Raw genomic sequence first — 20667 nt, forward strand, 5'->3', positions numbered from 1 at the left:
TATTTTGCTATTTCTTATGGAAAGGCATATTAGTCTTTTTACCTAAAAACATAGATAAAGTTACCTAATATGCATTTTGAGAAGTATAAAAATCTCTAAATTCTCAAATTCTTTGCTCCCACTATTCACCAAACTAATGAAGTGGGACACACCTTCCTGTTTAGAAAGTCCTAGTCACTAAAACCACCAAACACTTCTCATTCCTTATATTTCTTAACCTCTCTGGGACTACTTAAAATCACAGTAGATTAGAGGCATACAACCCTAGAATCCCCCTCTCCTGCCTTCTAAGTCTATGTAATGTTAGTAAAGCTCTCTTCAACAAATCAAGAAGTTCTCCCACATTAGCCCTCTGCTTAAAATCTAATGAATTTATTCCATAGACCTGTTTATTCTTGCTCCAAAATTTTATGGACTGATCCTAATGATTTCTGCTTTATAAGGTACTAAAATATATATTAATATCTGTTAGGATAGTCCCCTCTTCAATTTTCCTCAAAATTTTCTAGGCCATTCTTGCATATTTACTCCTTTGTCAATTCCTCCCCCAAATTACATTATTTATTAGGATTTAATAGGAAAATGTAGATTAACTTAGGAATAACTAGCATTTACAATATTCAGTTTCCCTATTCAAAAACAGTAAGTCCTCATATAAGTCCTACGAATTTCATTTTAAATTCATATCATAAACTGTTTTATCTTTTCCACTGCTTCTATGAAGTTACATTTTTTAGTTGTATTTTCTACCTTGCTATATAAAAGCTATCGATTTCTATATACAAATTTAACTAGCATAGAGATTTTTCTTAGTTTCTAAAGAGTTATTCAGTTGACTGTTTAGAAACTCAATACAATCCTATTATTTCTGCCTTTCCTGCCCACCATTTTATAACTCTTGCCTAACTGCAATACCCAGCACTTCTAGAATGCTGTTAAATAAGTGATAGTAAATGCTTCAGTCTTCCTACTGACTTTTAAGAGAATGCCTTCTATGAGGTATAACCTTTTTATTATGGGAAAGCAGTATTCATCTAATCCTGTACTAAGGATTTTACAAGAAGAAGACAGTGAATTTCTTTTAAATGATATTTAGGCTTCTATCAAGATGATCATATAATTTTCATCCACTAACCTATTACCATAGTCAATTAAATTAATAGTCCCTAATGTTGAACCATACTGAAGTGACCTAAATATATTCTGCATGGCTGCAGCATATTATTTAAATAAATTATTTTATTCTATTTCCTATTACTTAGGATTCTTCTATCAATATATGTGTAAGTAACAGTCATTGCAATTTTATTTTTTGCTTCCTATCTTTGCCCAGATTTTTATTTCTGAGTTTTTATGCTGGCTTCATAAAAAGAAATGGAAATCTATTTGTCTTTCTCTACGTCTAGAGCAATTTAAATAGTGTCAAAATTTCTTGCTTCCTGAAAATTGCAAAGAATTCCTATGAGAATATCTAGGCCTGGACACTCTACTCATTCCTTATATAATAACTTAGAGTCCCTTAGTCAATGATTTCTTACCTTATTCTGGCTCTTTCATGCACAGAGTTACAGGCCTATACATAATTACTTTTCACAAATTTTGTAAATTGAGCAAAACACAACAACTACTTAACATTTTAAAAAGGCTTAAAAGCATCTAAAACCCCACTTTCAATAATGGATAGAACATGGGGCAGGCCCGGTGGCGTAGTGGTTAAGTTCACTTCAGCAGCCCGGGGTTCACAGGTTCGGATCCCAGGCATGGACGAACACACCACTTGTCAAGCCATGCTGTTGCAGCGTCCCATATAAAGTAGAGGAAGATGGGCACAGATGTTAGCCCAGGGCCAATCTTCCTCAACAAAAAGAGGAGGGTTGGCATCGGATGCTAGCTCAGGGCTAATCTTCCTCACAAAAAAATAAATAAATAAAAATAATGGATAGAACAACCAGAAGATCAACAAGGAAATAGAAGACTTGCATATCCCTATGAACCACTCAGTCCTAAAAGACATCTATAGAAAACTCCACCCAACGACAGCAGAATACACACTCTTCTTAAGTTCACATGGAACATTCTCCAGGATAGATCACATGCTAGGTCATAAAACAAACATCGAGAAATTTAAAATGATAGAAATAATAGAAAGCATGCTCTCCAACCAAAACATAAGGAAATTAGAAATCATAACAGAAAAAAACTTGGGAAACTCACAAATATGTGGAATAAAACAATACACTCCTAAATAACAAGTGGGTCAAAGAAGAAATTACAAGGGAAATCAGAAAATACTTTCAGAAAAGAAAATGAAGATACAATATGCCAAAACACATGGAATGCAGCTAAAACAATACTTAGAGAAAAATGTATAACTAAACTCCTATATTAAACAGACCTCTAATCAACAACCTAATCTTCTACCCTAAGAAACTATTTAACAAAAGAGAAAATTAAACCCAGAGCAAGCAGAATGAAGGAAATAATAAAGACTAAACATAAATGAAACAGAGAATCAAAAAAAGGGAAAATCAATGAGAACAAAAGTTGTTCTTCAAGATCAATAAAATAGTTAAAGTGACCAAGGAAAAAAGAGAAGATTCAAATGCCTAAAATCAGGAATGAAAGAAGAGACATTACTGTTGACTTTATAGAAATAAAAATGATTAAAAAAATACTATAAACAATCATATCCCAATTAACTAGATAACTTAGATGAAATAGAAAAATTCCTAGAAAGACACAAACTATAAACACTGACTCAAGAAGAAACAGAAAATCTGAATAAACCTGTAACAAAGAAAGAGATTGAATTAGTAATCAAAAAACTACCCACAGAGAAAAGCCCTGATGGCTTCACTGGTGAATTCTACCAAACAGGTAAGGAATAACTAATACCAATTCTTCACAAACTCTTCCAAAACAGTAGATGATGAGGGAACACTTCCCGACGTATAATACGAGGCCAGGATCACTCTGATACCAAAAACAAAGATATCACAAGAAAAGAAAACTACAGACCAATATCTCTTATAAAAACGGATGAAAAATTCTCAACAACATCCTAGCAAACTGAATCCAGCAACATATACAAAGGACTATACACCATGACCAAGTGTGATTTATCTCAGGAATGCAAGGCTGGTTTAACATCCAAAAATTAATTAATGTAATACACCATACCAATAGAATAAAGGACAAAAATCACATTATCATCTCAGTAGACACAGAAAAAGCATTTGAAAAAATCCAACACCCATTCATGACAAAAACACTCAACAAACTAGGAATAGCAGGGCACTTCTTGAACCTAATAATAGGAATTTATGAAAATCCCAGAGCCAAAATCAAACTTAATTGTGAAATACTAGATGTTTTCCCCCTAAGACGAGGAACAAAACAGGATGTCTGCTCTCACCACGTCTATTCAATACCGTTCTGGATGTTAAAGCCAGGGAAATTAGGCAAGGATATGAAATAAAAACCATCCAGATGAAAAAGAAAGAAGTAAAAATATCTGTATTTGCACATAACATGATCTTCTAGAGAGAATCCTAAGGAATCTATCAAAAAAAACTATTAGAACTAATAGACAAGTTCAGCAAGGTTGCAGGACACAAAATCACTATACAAAAATCAATTATATTTCTATACATTTGCAGTTAACAATAAAAACTGAAATTAATAATTACAATTCTAATAGCATCAAAAAGAATAATAAAATACTTAGAAATAAATATAACAAAGCAAATGCAAAACTTATACCCTGAAAACTAACAAAACATTGTTGAAAGAAATTAAAGTGACCTAAATAAACAGAACAACATCAAATGGAATATCCATGTTCATGGATAGGAGGACTTTAAAATGTTGAGATAATAATACTTCCCAAGTTGATCTGCAGATAAAACACAATCCCTATCAAAATCCCAGCATGATACAGTCTTCCAGTAGGACTATCTTCCCTTCACAAACCATTCCCTACAAATCTTTCCAAAGAATAATAAGGACCTGGAGAATGACACATAAAAAACAATTCATGACTTGATAAGAGGCTAACTCATTTTGCTTTCTCCAGCCCTGACCATTTCCCACTGGAGTGCTTTACACTGCTTGTTGACTCTGGCCTCATCCCCTGGATACACTTGCACTAATCTCATCAGTATATATGAACTGTTTTCCTGGGTAAAGTCTGACTTTGAGACTGCTCTAGATCAATCTTTACTTCTCAAAGAAAGCAAGAAAACTTCCTCAACAGAGAATAGGATGTCATACTATTTTAAGACAATCCAACAATAAGCCAACTAGATAACCTGCAAACCCTCCCTAGAAGCACCTAAAATCCTAGATTAAATATAACGAACATCTTTTAAATGAACAGCTTGGCTTACAAGAAACTAAAAGTAATCCCCAGCGATCAAAAACAAAGAAGAAGCTAAAAGCCAGACAGTATGCACTAGAGTCGATACCACAGCTAATCCTGGAGAGTGGAAGTGGGGATCTCAATAATCTAGAGTACTGAGTTTTAACCCTGATAGAGAACGGAATCACGTGTAAGTTGGAGGTTAGAAGGAAAACTCCCTACATTAGGCCAGGCTGCTCAAAGATCACAACCTCAATGAAAAGGGAGGAGGAAAAAATAATCTACTAAGTAGGGAGAAGACAAATATTTATCATTATCTGCTGTGGTTCAAAGTAAAGGAGAAAAGCCTCCTCTGGAAATTAGAAACCATGGGCCTATTCAACAGAAGGAGGGGTACGTGTGTGCGTGTGCGTGTGTTTATGTGTGTAGTTTCGTTAGTTTTGTTTTTTTCCACTATCCTCATAATTCAGCAACCTTCATGTCAAGAAAATAATATAAAAATTAGTCCCAGATCAGTGATACCCTGGAGGGCCTGGCAGAAACAAATATAGCACCCATACAACAGGGCCACATCTGCAACCCAAACCATACTGGAATTCAACAATAAAGATACCAAATATGAGGTCCAAAGCTGAAATCTATACACATGAGGAAACAACTCATTGTGAGGAAGAGTCAGAAATAAAAACAACCACCTCGGAACTTGAAATAATATAACAGTATGATAGAACCTTTAAAATAAGTATGCTAAAAATGAATAAGATATGAAAGAGGTACTCAAACACATAAGAAATAAGACAATACAAAAAGCAGTCAGATTCAAAAAGGAGCGCTAAGCTGGCTCTGTGGCGCAATGGATAGCACATTGGACTTCTAGCCAATCCTGGTGTGATCATTCAAAAAGGAGCAGTAGACCAACAGATTTCTCAACAGACAGCAAAGATGACAAATGCAACCAAAGTAATCACCGCGTCAGGCAATTTTTGTCAGTGGATTTTGCAGTGGAGGCAAAAATATTAGATGAGAGGTTGCTGGGGGACAAAATATTCACATGGATTCAAAGATTCATCTCTAAAAACTAATAAAAAAAAGAGGAAAAAAATGCACCATTATAATGGAGAGACCTAGTAAAAGCTACCTCAACCAAGGGATCAAACTTAGCATAATCAGTAGAACCACCCAACATTATGAACCTCTTGATATGACACAATGACATCACTTGTGAAATATTCTCATTAAAAAAAATATTTAACCTGAATCTACTCATGAGGAAACAACCAGACAAATCCAGAATATCTATAAGCCAATGGGCCTGACATCGAAACATCAACATCATGAAAATCAAACGAAAAAAGGAGGAAGGGTAGGAGGACTATTTTAGATTAACAGGCATAATAACCAAATGTAATTCATGAACTTTGAACTGTGGACCAAAGAAAAATATTATAAAAGACATCTGGAGACAATTGGGGAAATTTGAATATGGTTTGCATATTAGATTGTTATAGAATAATTGGTAATTTTCTTAGGTTTGATAAGGTATTATAGATACATAAGAAAATGTCCTTATTCCTGGGAAATGAATCCTGAAGTATTTAGGGGTGAAATGCCACAAGGTCTGTAACTTATTTTCAAATTCTTTAGCAAAAAAAAAAAAAAAAGAAACTCACACAAAATATATATGTATACATACACATATATACGGACAGAAATATAAGCAAATGAGTCAAAATGTTAACAGTTGGCAAAGCCAGGTAAAGGGTATATAGTTATTCATTGCACTATCCTTCCAATTTTTCATTATGTTTAAACAAACACTTAAGAATATAAATGAATGGCCAAGAACATGGAAAGATATTCAACGTCAACATTCATCAAGGAATCTAAATTAAAACCACAATGAGATAATACATAATGGCCACTAGAATAGCAAAAGTCAAAAGGACTAATAACACCAAGATGTGCAAGGATGTGGAGCAACCTGAACTCTCATACATTATTGGTGGGAGTATAATACGGCACAACCACGTTGGAGAACTATTTGGCAGTTTCTTATAAAGTTAAACATGCATTTATTTATGCCAGGGATCAGCAAAACACCACCCACCCACCAGCCAAATCCAATGTAAGGACTGTTTTTGTACAGCCCTCAAGCTAAGAATAGTTTTACTTTTTTTTTTTTTTTAATTTTATTTATTTTTTCCCCCAAAGCCCCAGTAGATAGTTGTATGTCATAGTTGCACATCCTTCTAGTTGCTGTATGTGGGACACGGCCTCAGCATAGCCGGAGAAGCGGTGCGTCGGTGCGCGCCTGGGATCCGAACCCGGGCCGCCAGCAGCGGAGCGTGCGCACTTAACCGCTAAGACACGGGGCCGGCCCAAGTTTTACATTTTTAAAGGGTTGTAAAAAAACAAAAAAAAAAGGAGAACATGCAAAGGAGACTATATGTGGCCTGCAAAGTCTAAGATATATTTACTATCCAGACAGAAATATATTTACTATCCAAACAGAAAAAGGTTGCTCGCCCCTCATCTACCCTATGACCCACCAATTCCACTCCCAGGTATTTACTCAAGAGAAATGAAAGCATATGTTCACAAAAAGACTTGTATAAGAGTGTTTATAGAAGCCTTGTTCATAGTAGCTAAAAATGGGTGGGTGTGGGGGCCGGCCCAGTGGCGCAAGCAGTTAAGTTCACGCGCTCCACTGTGGCGGCCCGGGGTTCGCCGGTTCGGATTCCCGGCGCGCACCAACTCACCGCTTGGCAAGCCATGCTGTGGTGGCATCCCATATAAAGTGGAGGAAGATGGGCATGGATGTTAGCCCAGGGCCAGTCTTCCTCAGCAAAAAGAGGATGATTGGCAGATGTTAGCTCAGGGCCCATCTTCCTCACAAAAAAAAAAAAAAAAAGCAAAGTATTTTGGGGCCGCCCCGCGGCTTAGCGGTTAAGTGTGCACACTCTGCTGCTGCCGGCCCGGGGTTCGATCCCGGGCGTGCACCGATGCACCACTTCTCCGGCCATGCTGAGGCCGCGTCCCACATACAGCAACTAGACGGATGTGCAACTATGACACACAACTATCTACTGGGGCTTTGGGGGGAAAAAAAATAAATAAATCTTTAAAAAAAAAAAATGGGTGGGTGTGTCTGTAATTTGACAAGCTCATCCTAAAATTCACACGAAAGAGCAAAGAGACAGGGCCGGCCCCATGGCTTAGTGGTTAAGTGCGCACGCTCCACTGCTGGCGGCCCGGGTTCAGATCCCGGCCGCGCACCGACGCACTGCTTCTCTGGCCATGCTGAGGCCGCGTCCCACATGCAGCAACTGGAAGGATGTGCAACTATGACATACAACTATCTACTGGGGCTTTGGGGAAAAAGAAATAAATAAATAAAATTATTAAAAAAAAAAGAGCAAAGAGACAAGAATAGTGAAGACAATTTTGAAGAACATGATGGGGGGAAGGGGATCAATGGAAGAAAACTGCAAAATCATCTTTATAAGCCAACTTTTTCCATCAGACATTAATTGTTTGCAAGTTAGTTGGCCTTCCCTCTTTGCGTGACATCACTTAAGAGTTGTAGTAACTGTCCGTCTTTTTCCCCCGCTTAACTGTTCAAAAATTTGCTGTTTTTAACATAAAATTAATAGCATTCACAAACAACTCTTGCAGTATTTTCCTACTACAATAATATTTACTGTAGTAAATTTCAATTTATGAAATTAACATATAAAACACATAAGATTTTTGACTCCAAGTTACATTTAAAATGCTCCCCTCCTGAAAATAAACATTCAAACATTAATAATACATCTGAATAGCATGCTTGTTCATATTACCCATATTGTAAAGCTGATTAGGTATGATGGTAACCTTTGTGACCACATGTTAAGGAAGCAAAATATGCTGTTAGAGGAATTCACCTTTTTGGCTTTCTTGAGACTGAAGCAGAAACCAAATAGCAGATTTGACCCTACTGCTGAGGCTTAAATTAAACTTTGAACATTCCAACCATCATTATTATCCTGCTTTTATTTACAGTATCTTTCTAGAAATTTGACTTAAAGTAGTTCCTATTAAGAGGAAGTTTTGACTGAGCATGCATTGCTTCTGTTGTGGGGCCTGGCAAATCTTATTCTAAATTATGTATTGTAATCTCTTGTATACTCACTTATATTTTCAGCCAAAAGTGGCTAAAAGTCTTTAAAATATAAAACTACCACCTCTGCTTTAGGAATGATATGAATGACAAAGACTTATAACTTAGACCAACTGTTTTGAAACTAGTTTTTTCAAAGTCTGGGAAGTGACTGTCTACCTCTAGATCAGAATACAAAGCTGGAAATGTAAGAATGGGACAAGTTAGTGATGCTATTTGGGGCAACAACTTACAAAAATAGATTACTCTATAATACCAACACTGAAATATAAATATATAGGAAAAAATCAAAATATAAATTATTTTGGACTAACAGTCACCTCCATGACCACACAGCATAGAGAATTAACTATATTTTGATATGGAAAAAAAAGATAAGTGAAAGGTTACTGTTAGACTTGAAAGAAAAACAGTGATTATCCATAATTCACATATTTTTCTCTCTCAATTTATCCATGAATGAAAACGCCTCCTGAGCTAATACACTGAAAATAAACATAAGTGAATTTTAAATCTATTACTAGCTTGATGGTGACAAAAACCTTTTTCTAGAGGAGTTTGCTGTCGATAAATGCCTTAGCTTACCAATCAAGAAAGAGATTAAAGTAAATTTTCTCATTATTTCATGAATATCTTGTGAGGAATGTAAACTACTATTGAAACTATCATAGTTAAAACAAATTATCAGTAAAGAAGCCAGAAACCAACATTCAAAAAAAAATCAAAGAATATATATGCAAAACAAGTTTATTTAATTGCTTGATTTAATTGCTTTTAAGTAAAAGATGAATATTTCAAATGCACTTGTCAAAATAAACTAGATAAAAATAAATATTTAACCTTTATTTTCGGGAAATTAGAATAGCTTGTAAGTGTTTCTGTTTTGTTTTTTAAAAAAGGAAGAGAGTCATGATAAGACAAAATGAACAGCATATTTCTAGATAAAGTAATCACAAAAATTGAAAATTCTTTGTATTAAATTACTATACGATAAAAGCTGACATTACCAAGAGGTCCCATTATCAAAAGTAGTGTGAAAGAATGAAAAGCAGTAACTTATATTAAAGAACATCTACTTATATTTCATTCCATAAAGTTCCAATAATTTACATTCTTTTCCCATGGGATTTTTTCTACACATTCATAGTTCATTACTGCTAAAAAATGCCTGCTGTGCTAAAAATCCCCAATAAAATTATATATCATTCACTGCTTTATGCTATACTTTCTTTCATCCATGTCCCATTAGCATTAATCTATCTTTCATTTATCAAACTTTCAGGTGAACACGGTAAACCTTTAGGAAGGTTAAACAATTACAGTATAGCATTCCCATAGTGAGACTGGACTTATGGTATGGGGTAATGTGCTCTCATAAGGCAGCACTGTATAAACATTTCATTAATCTTTGAATCTAACTTTCTCAGGCTTTGCTTAAATCTACTTGGTGACCAGCAATCAGTCTAGCAATTTTTTATTCTATTTTAGGTTTTTACAGCCGTGAAAAAAATAGTTAAGACACATTGAAGATGTTATGACACTCTCATTTTGCTTAATACAAGAGTGAGCAATTAAACAGATATTTTTTAAACTGTGTATATCCTTTTCAGGCCAAGAAAAAAACCCTACATCTTCCACTTTTTTTCCACTTGACCCAAAATAAGGTCCTGATTCAAATAAAGCAAAAATATACTTACAGAACTAGCATCAACATCACTGTGGATGGCAACCGTCTTAATGCCCATCTTCTTGCAAGTTTTAATAACCTATTTTAAAATACATTAATGTTATCTATTAACAGTGATTCATATTTAAAGGGATTTAATACTAAAATTCACAGGGTAAAAAGGAAGATAAGATTAAAATTCTACTCACCCTACATGCAATTTCTCCTCTATTAGCAATAAGAATTTTATCAAAAGTCTGAAGAGAGAAAAAACACATAAGAAATTGTTACTCTCATTTTGGGACCAGAAAACACCAAGTTTTTCCACAATTAACAATGGACACGATCCAAATAAACATTACTTCCTAGAGTAGTATTAAATACTATATACATATTCATTTACAACCAGGTTGGTACTAAACTCACCAGGATCTGGCCCTATAATTATTCTGTTAAGCATCAATTGACTAGGTTCAATAATTCATAAGTGGACTAATGGGGTATTTATAAACTCTCTTGCCAAAAGATAACCTTCAAATGATATTTTAGAATACTAAAAAACTTCAGACAAAATTGCTTGACAACTTAGTTGATAATTTATTTTCTAAATTCAGAAAAATTCTATGTGTCATGAGTTATTCATCAAAGAAAAGTCTGATATAATTTATATGCCATCTCTGTTGGGTTGGGGCGTAGCACTAAACAAGATTTTCAATAACTCAGAACAGATACAAATTATGCTTATATCCAAAGGTTCCCAGACCAAGCAGCTTATGCTATTTGAATACAATATTAACTTTGAATAACCATCAAATTTTGAAGCAGCTAAGGCTGAATAGAAAGAGTAGTTCCATTCTGTGTGGGGCTAGAGACTTAAATTCTAAGCCCAGCTTTGCCACTAATGACCTATTTGACTTTAACCAGATCAATCTCTGTAGGTCTGTATTTCCATATATATAAATTGATAGCATTCTAATGGGAAACCATTTAATAAGGTTCTCTTCCTACTCTAAAATTGTATAGGTTAATTCTTTTTAAGAAATACACAATCAGGGCGGGCCCCGTGGCTTAGTGGTTAAGTGTGCGCGCTCCGCTCCTGGCGGCCCGGGTTCGGATCCCAGGCGCGCACCAACACACTGCTTCTCCGGCCATGCTGAGGCCGCGTCCTACATACAGCAACTAGAAGGATGTGCAACTATGACATACACCTATCTACTGGGGCTTTGAGGAAAAAAAAGGAGGAGGATTGGCAATAGATGTTAGCTCAGAGCAGGTCCTCCTCGGCAAAAAGAGGAGAGCTCAGGGCTGATCTTCCTCACACACACACAAAAAAAAGAAATACACAATCATAAGTAATTTGGATGCAATACATTTTAGTACACAATTATTTCTGGGTTAGTGATTTGTTATAAGTTAACGGGAACTATAAAAAATGTTTTAGTTATATTTCAAAAAGAAAAGTTAAAGTTACATATGATCTTAAAAGTACTCCTATAACTTAAAGCAATACTTTAACCAATAGGGAGTCACAGAATCTCAGAATTGGAAAAGGCCTTCAAAGTCTTGGTTTAACCTTGATGTCACACATGGCTTGTTCCACCAAACTGAGACAAGCCTCTGCCTTAAAAATTGGTAAATTCCTAACTTGATGGAATCCTGAGTCATTCAGAGCCTCGAGCAGAGATGGGCCCTTAAAATATCCTAATCTCACCTCAGGCCTGAGACCTGAGGCAGACTGAGCTGGGACATCGGTATTCTCCTCCCCTTGGACTGGGACTTACACCATTGGCTCCCCTGGTTCTCGGGCCTTTGGACTGGACTGGAGTTACACCACCAGCTTTCCTGGGACTCCAGCTTGCAGATGGCAGATCATGGGACTTCTCAGTCTCCATTAATTACGTGAGCCAATAAATCTCCCTATATATCTCCTACTGGTTCTATTTCTCTGAAGAAACCTAACACAGGACTATTAATGTATTACCAATTAGTACATGAGCTCAACAAAGCTAATCAGATCAATTAATCTCCACACATAAGATTTTCCTTTAAGTAAATAACAGATGCATATGGTTCAGAATTTAAAAGGTACAAAAGTGGATGCAATGTAGAGACACTCAGGACCTTGCCTCAAAGGCAATCACTATTACCAGTTTCCTGTATATTCTTCCAGATAGGCTATGCATATTAAAGAATATATATACAAATAAATTTAAGCCAACTCCAAAACTCGCCCTCTGCTCAATAATTACAGGTAAAGACCAAGCGCATTCGATAACTTCAGTGCACAATATGGCGCAATCACAACAAAATGTGCTAAGTACTATAATAGGCTATGTCCAAGAGGCTGTGTTAAGTACAAAGAAGAGAGTGAACAGTACGTATAAAGGCAGTGACACTGAAAGCAAAGGGTAGCACTGAAAAACTACAAGTAATTTTTAGTATAGCTCAAGCACAAAATATGTATGGTGGAGTTGTAGCAAATAAAGCAAGGGTACAAGAGGTCAGATTATGAAAGGACTTCTATGCCATTTTGAGGAACTGGGACTTTACTCTCTATGTGGAGAACCACATATAAGGCACTCTGAAGATATTCTAAGAAAAAAAAGAAAAAGCCCTTTAAATCAGGAACTTGAATCCTTGAAGACAGAGGGGCTTTCAGGTACCATGTGAGATAAAGGACTTCTGTAGCAGCTGTTCTGTAACTGTGCTAATGATATCATCCAGCGTAAAAAACACATGGAAGTTTCTCAAGGATTTTTTAGAAGTTTTCTTTGAATCCATTCTCTATCCCTCCTTCCTTCTTTCCCTTCCCCATGCTTAGATCTTCATAGCTGGGGTCTAAAACCACCAAGGACATTTTATTCCATTCAGAGACCAAGAGAAGGACTGAGCTGGCCCGTTCCACTGGGTTCTTGGAAGAAGGATGGCAGAACTGCAGACACTGAGTCACTCACCAAACAGTTCTGAGAAGGGATACAGCACAGCGGGTACAATCCACCAGCTCAGGAGAAGGACATGCTTGAGTTTACACCCAGCTTCCACCTACTATCTGTGGGTTTTGAGCCTCAGTTTCTAATGTGCAAAACTGAGTTGTTAAGGATAATATTAAGCAGCTGACATTTAGGGCACATGCTTTCTATATGTCAGGTACTGTGACAAATTCCTTCTGTGTACTATCTCATTGAATCCTCTTAATAGTCCTATGAGGTCAGTTCTGATAATATTCCCCTTTGACAAATGAGAAAACTGAGTCTTGATGAGGCCAAATCACTTGCCTAAATCACTTAAAAAGTTAACTAGTGTTAAAGCCAGAGTTCACAACCAGCTATTCATGTCAAAGTACATCATGACGTGACACAATCAGAGGATAATGGGGCAAGCTTTAAGCACTATATTATTAATGCCACTTAAGGGCACATTTGTTATGGCAGGCACACTTACTACTGTACTACCTCACACTAATTTGAGGCCTATTGAAACTTCTTGGTTTTCGTCTGAGCAAATTACCATTAAGTTAAATCTTCCCTATACTCATGAACATACATGAGACAACAAGTTGACTGGCTAAAACTCAAGTCAAAAAATAATATTTTTAGCAATGATTAAATTTCACCTGGTTTAATTTTGACTTGATGTGAGTCACTGATAAAATGTGGAGCAAGAAAGGAGTCAAGGGGGGCCGGCCCCGTGGCCTAGCGGTTAGGGGCACGCGCTCCGCTGCTGGCGGCCTGGGTTCAGATCCCAGGCGCGCACCAACGCACCGCTTCTCCAGCCATGCTGAGGCTGCGTCCCACATACAGCAACTAGAAGGATGTGCAGCTATGACATACAACTATCTACTGGGGCTTTGGGGAAAAAAATAAATAAATAAAATTTTTAAAAAATTAAAAAAAAAAAAAGAAAGGAGTCACGGGCAAGTTCAGATGAGAATCAATTTATTTAATAAATACGTATTACCAAAGATCAGGTCTACTTGCACTTAAGGCACTAACAATAAACAAACCAATACAGTACTGAATGAATGGCTACAAAGACAGCAAGAATCCCTGGAAGTAGAAAGGTCCAACTAAACGCAGCCCCCAAGTCAAGGACAAACCTACCAACTTGGTCTGAATACACACTTGTACTACCAATAGGTGCCAAAAAGTATCTTAGACTTGATTATGACAGAGGGTGCTCTACAGTTTCTTCATGATTACCTTAGGCAAAGGCACAGCAAAGGAGATGGTAAAGACAGTAGGCGGCAGATTTGATTTCAGACATTTACAACAAAATATGTACTGCTTAGTGGATTCCAAGTGGAGGGGGGCTTTCTTTAAATATCCTAAACCAAGATAGTTATACACATTTATTCCTAAATCAAGACAGTTATACATATTTATTCCTAATCCCAAGCTGGCTATACACATTTATTCATTTATTTTTAGTAATCATCAATGGTCACCAATGTGGGAGGTGGGTTAGCTATTCCTGTAACCTCACTATGAGGTTATAGCAAAAATAAGTCTCAAAGTAAACTCTGCCACTGTCGACTGAGGAAAAATCACTACAATTTAAACAACAGATATTTATTTGGACAATTATAATTGCAATTCGAGAGACATAGATTCAGGCAGAAACCCAAAATGTGCTCCAAGGAAGACAAAGAGGCAAGGGTTTATAAAGGCAAAAAGAGATGTTACACAAGTTGTTCTGCAAAATTTGTGACTGGTGCTGGCAACCACTCTTACTTCTTGGCTATATGTGATTGGTTGCTAAGGCCACCTCTAAGGCAAAAAGTTCTTATCTATGGGAGTAGGCATACTTCTTGAAAAAAGGTCAAGATGACAACAGTGATGCCCAGTTCAAAAGTTACATTTCATCTGGGTAGAGACGTGGTGTGTGTGTATAAGCCCCATTTCGTTAATGGCCTCCCACCTCTATTTTAGAAACCTTGATATACGTCACTCCATTTTGTTATCACTGTCTACACCACACATACAAACATTTATTAACAGACATAAAAAGAACCTTAAACTGCTGGATAAGCTCAGGGAAGTCTCAACTTTCTGCACTTTATAATGCTCCAACAGCCTGCATGAAAGGTTCACCTGAGACAAATGCATCAATATTCCGATTTGGCTAACGATATTGTCAGACTCAAGCTATCAAGAATCCCCCAGACCAGTGGCTGAACACAGGACTACTTCATTTAAGGATCAAGCTGAGGTGCTGTCCTTAAAGGTAAAGAATGAAAGGCCAACTAGATTATTATACTCTGTTAATTCAGGGGCTGAGAATTTCTACAAAATAATAGCCAAAACATATATCTTGAATGCCACTGATTTCATCAATGAGAGCCCATTTCTAACACCTATAATGCTAATGAGGAAGACCACCAGTGTTTATAGGGAGAAAGATGACTGAACCACTTGTAGTATTCCCCCACTCTAGAATGTGGCCTCTTGAATAAATGCTAGCTAATGACTCCTGGAATGTTCCTAATCAGGACAGCTCACTACCTCTAGATTGGAACTCAATGCATGTGTGCTAAAATGTACACACACATGCACCCCAAGGCATACCGTCTATGCTGAAGTTTTTAAATTAAACTAAATTTTAAATTAAACAGATTTCATAACAGGGAGTTTATCATAGCTAATTCATTTGGACCTGTGCCATCCAATAAGGTAACCAGTGAGCACTTCAAACGTGGCTAACCAAACTGAGATGTGCCAGAAGTGTGACTTATACACTGGAGTTAGAAGGCTTGGTACAAAAAAAAAGGACTGTAAAGAATCTAATTGATAGATTTTATATTGATTATATGTAGAAATAACATTTTAGATATTGAGTAAAATTATTAAAATTAATTTCACCTGTTTTCTTTTCTAACATGGCTATTAAATTTAAAATTTAAAATTACATGTACCCTGCAATTGTGTCTCACATTATATTTCTATTGGACTGCACTGATATAGACTCTTTCTTTCTCCCAACCTCCAGATTCTTGAGTAGTTTTGTGTAGTTCAGCAGACGATTTAGAAGACACCTCAGCTATTTCATTCTCAAATAATCATTCAATTTGAACCATCTCCTCTTAACCAAAACTCTTCTTTTGCCTTCTTTGAAGCCTTCATTATCACTAAATCACGTTTTATCTCCAATCACCACTTCTAGTCCCTTTATCTCTCTTATTACAAGGCTGAAACATTATCATATATCAGGATTTTAACTGGAATTCCCTTGTCCCAAAATTTACAATACACATAATTGCCTTCAATCAAAATGAATCATATAAATATTAATAAATTTAAAAAATCAATAGTCTAATCAAAATCTCTCAACTGCCAAGTCTTTAAGAAAGAATGTTGTGTTAGTTATTCTCCTAAAAAAGGAAACACATTGTAAATTTATTTACTTTTTGGTATAGATACAAATACAAAATTAAAGACTCAGGTTGTAGCCCACAATAAAAAAGGGAACAAAAATTGAGCACCTATAAAACCTATGACTTCAGAGGAATAAATAATTACACAGCATTAATAAAATTTAATTTGTCCACTGAACATAGTGTGGAGACAAGAAAGTAAAACCACTATAATTTAGCTGTTGAAAGTATTTTTTAAATACTTACTTTTTCATTAGAATCATATCTTGCTGAACAGAGACTACGGGACACCACTACGCATTGTCTTGAATAGTATGGAACATCCTACAAAACACAAAGTGAAATACATTACAGATACCTGCACGGGCTTTAAAAATATTTTTTAAGGGTAATTCTTCCAGTATGCCTCTAGCTAAAGTGTTTTATCACTCAATATATGTAATTCTAAGCAACATGCCTAACTATAGAAAGTAAATCATAACTACAGACACATTCCCCTAGCACACAAGAGAAACCAGAGGCATCGAAACAATCTCCAGAAAAGTATAACGATAGGAGTCAATGGGTCAGGTAAAATTTGAAGTAAAGTAAAGTCTTGCTGATCATGCAGACTGATATGGCAGGATCAGAATGTCATATACCACACAGAACTTCACACAACATAAAACAAGAGTCTTGGCTTTCAAGAACCTTCGATTTTAACAGTGACCAGAAAATAATAAAATATCATTTTTTATTTGCTGATGTCCTGAACATGATTTCTTATTTTACTTTTTCCGGTACAAAAGTAGTTTGACAGATAAAAATAAAAAGGTAATATTAATAATCAAGTTGACTTCTAATTCATTATTATAAATGATATTACAAATGTTTGTGAAGAAAGTATATCTCAAGGCTTTAAAACATTAAGAATAATCACTAATAAAAATTATAGCCAAGGTTTAAGAACAATTTACACAGTAGTTACAGATAAAGCTAGACTGAAAAAAAGCTGGCGGGGGGCGGGGGGGCAACAGGTACTACCTCTTAGAACTTTCTAAGAGGATAACAACCCAAATAAGGAGCAAAATGTTTTTAAGGCAACATCTTAAAATGAACTCAAAGATTTATACAATTGTTTTTTTAAAGTATCAAGCCTCAAATTACAAAATGTAACCTTTATACAAAAGTGAAGGTAACAGATACGAAAGATACACTTCACAAAACAAAGCCTTTACACTACCAAGTAAAAGAGCAGTGAGGAACAATGAACTGAGAATGCGAAGAAAATTAACTTTATTACTGTGTCCCTTTTAAGGCTAAAACTCTCTCTCATATTCCTTCAAGCAACCCTATAAGTTCAAGAGTATTAGCCCCAATTTTAGAAATGAGAAAAATGAGTCTCAAGAATTTTAATTTTTCAGAAGTCACAGGGCTAGGCTATAAGGGTTACAAGATTTAGGCATGATCTGTTCAAAGCATTCTGAAATTTTTTATTTTGAGATAATAAAAATAGTGGCACTTCCCACATTAACACCAATGTCTACGCAAAGATATGATTTGGGGTGAAAAAACAGTTTACCAAGAGGGTCTCACCACTCCCTATGTGTTCAAATAAAAATTCAGTCTTCCACTGCCTTCAGCAGAATAGCTATAATTTAGCACATTTACTCTTACATCAAACTTAATAGGATAAAGATAATACTCCTTCCCCTAAATGTCATGTCTTGTGTTTATAGCGTCAGCCAAGGCAGAAAACAAATTCTAAGAATAAAGAAAAGCAAAAGCTACCTGGGAATTTCTCACATTTATCCTGCTGCAAGGTAGCACTAGGATATCTATACGAGAAAGTAAATAGCATAACAGGTTCCTATCAATTTTATAAAATGGAACAACAAAATAGTTTACATTTTTACAAATTCTCCCTAATATTGTAAGGCACATAATGGTCTGTTCCAGGAATATGTCAACATATCCTTTTACAAAAGGCAAAATCATACATGAGTCTTTAATCACTAACAAATAAAGGTTATAACTGATCTCTGATGGCAAAAACCAAATGGGCGACTTCCAGAGACAAAACCCAACCTGAGATGGACCTTTTAGGTATTCTAATTAGCTTCGGAGAGTGAGAATAAACAGTGATGTTTATGTCTGGGGAAGGGAACACTCTGAAAAGCAGCATACCACCTAGGAGAGGAAATCAAGGGACCTGAGTTCTAATCCTAACTCAGCCTGACACTCTTTCCATGACTTGAGCAAACCACTTGAACCCTTCTGCTCTCTAAGGAATGAAAGCTTAGATGACTGTTCTCTAAGGTCCCTTACTAACCTAAACCACTATTACTCAAAAAACAAGAGCTTAGAACAGGGGTATCTAACATGTGCAAGCCTCTGACTATTCCTGAAATTAAATTATGCAGTTAATCCAAACTGAACATGTGGACCAAGAAGATGGTGACTTGGATCACACTGTGGAACCACTCCGAGAGTCACAAACAAACAAACACACAGAGCTACTTGGTGGAAATAGTGATAATTTAATAGATTTTAATAAATATGAGTTATGCATTTAATAAATATGAGTTATGCATTAAGTTTCTAGGATACCTTTGGGAATAAAAACTCTATCTCATTAGATGGGCTCATGAAGAATCGCCTAAGCTAAATTCGGCCCACCTGGAGAGAGAGTTTCTACCCCAGAACAATTCAGAAATTTCTAAATGGCCAAGCTCTGAGAAAGGTTTAGATTGGCTGATTCAATGTCAACTATATTTACTTTCGGGAAACTACCCATAACATAAAACTAGAATAAAAACCATCCATACCACACAGTTCTTAAAACTAAATCAACTCTATTACAAGTCACACCTGGCCAAAATGTAGGAGAAGATACAGCATTATACCTAATCCATCAAACTGGTTTTTTGGAATCTTTTTATTACTATTTAAAAATAATTGGTTCTGAAGATCTAACAGACTATATATTTTTTTATTTTTTTTTTATGTGAGGAAGATCAGCCCTGACCTAACATCTGCCACTCCTCCTCTTTTTTTTTGCTAAGGAAGACTGGCCCTGGGCTAACATCCATGCCCATCTTCCTCCACTTTATATGGGACACCGACACAGCATGGCTTGCCAAGCGGTGCGTCGGTGCGCGCCCGGGGTCCGAACTGGCGAACCCCAGGCCACCGCAGCAGAGCACGCACACCTAACCTCTTGCACCACCGGGCCGGCCCCCCTAACAGACTATATTTTACCACCATTATCAAAAAAGAAAGCATATAGCTTGTACACATGTGAATTTCTGATAATGTGGACTACACTTTTAAAAAACATGGATGCTCCTGGTTAGTCAAGTAACTAGAAGTAGAAATTGTACAAGCAGACAGAACTATAATAGCAGAACAACTATTAATGAGAAATAAGGGTTTGGGCGAGTCTGAACTGATTTGCAGTCAGCCCCACAAAGGCTCTCTGTTCCTGCCTACTCCTGGCAGACCTTCAAGAAAAGTTCCAAGTCATAAAGAATGTGGGTCAAAAATCAGGCAATTTTGTAGAGCTACAACATAAATTTTTTTTTAATGCAGGTAACAAGTTTGTAGAAATCTGCTAATTTGGACCTCTACACAGAATTTTAACATTTATTGTTTTCGTTAAGCAAACTGGCTACAATAACAAATTGGCTACAAGCCCAGTCCAAAATTCTTTTAAGATACATCCTAGCAACAGGAGTTCTAGAAAAAACTTTAATCAATTCCATTTATAAAGACTATTTAGCCTATCACAGCCAAAAAGAGAAAGGTCTGCATGTGCAAAATGACTTCCCAATAACATATTACCATTGGTTCTCTTCTTCAAGAATAAAGATTTCCTACATTTTCCACACTTAGAAAGGAAATGCCTGCTAACAGTGTGGCACATGGGAAGTAGCATGACCTTCAGAGTCACAAGACCTGGGTCAACTCTTTGCTGCACTGCTTCATAGCTATGCAACATATAGCAAATCATTTCTCTGGATCCTAGCTTCCATCTATAAAATGTAGGTGATGACACTTCCCCTGCTTTCCTAGAGAGTTGTTACAAGGATCAAATGAGCCTTTATAAACTGTAAAGCAATGAGGAAATG

General features: G+C 36.2%; 1 protein-coding gene across 2 annotated transcripts in view; it reads right to left on the reverse strand.

Annotated features, from left to right (window-relative positions):
• The window catches only part of ITGBL1 (integrin subunit beta like 1), a 1366350-nt gene that overhangs the window by 1336231 nt on the left and 9452 nt on the right, over positions 1-20667 (reverse strand). For both annotated transcript variants that reach the window (XM_004423143.3, XM_087435885.1), the window contains exons 2-4: positions 16805-16882; positions 10398-10445; positions 10220-10288 (exon numbers count right to left, since the gene is read on the reverse strand). In XM_004423143.3, coding sequence (XP_004423200.1) covers positions 10220-10288; positions 10398-10445; positions 16805-16882 — 195 coding nt within the window. The remainder of the gene's footprint in view (positions 1-10219; positions 10289-10397; positions 10446-16804; positions 16883-20667) is intronic.

This window comes from Ceratotherium simum, chromosome 10 (assembly GCF_057802395.1).
Source record: "Ceratotherium simum simum isolate JZ-2026a chromosome 10, ASM5780239v1, whole genome shotgun sequence".
Lineage (NCBI taxonomy): Eukaryota > Metazoa > Chordata > Mammalia > Perissodactyla > Rhinocerotidae > Ceratotherium > Ceratotherium simum.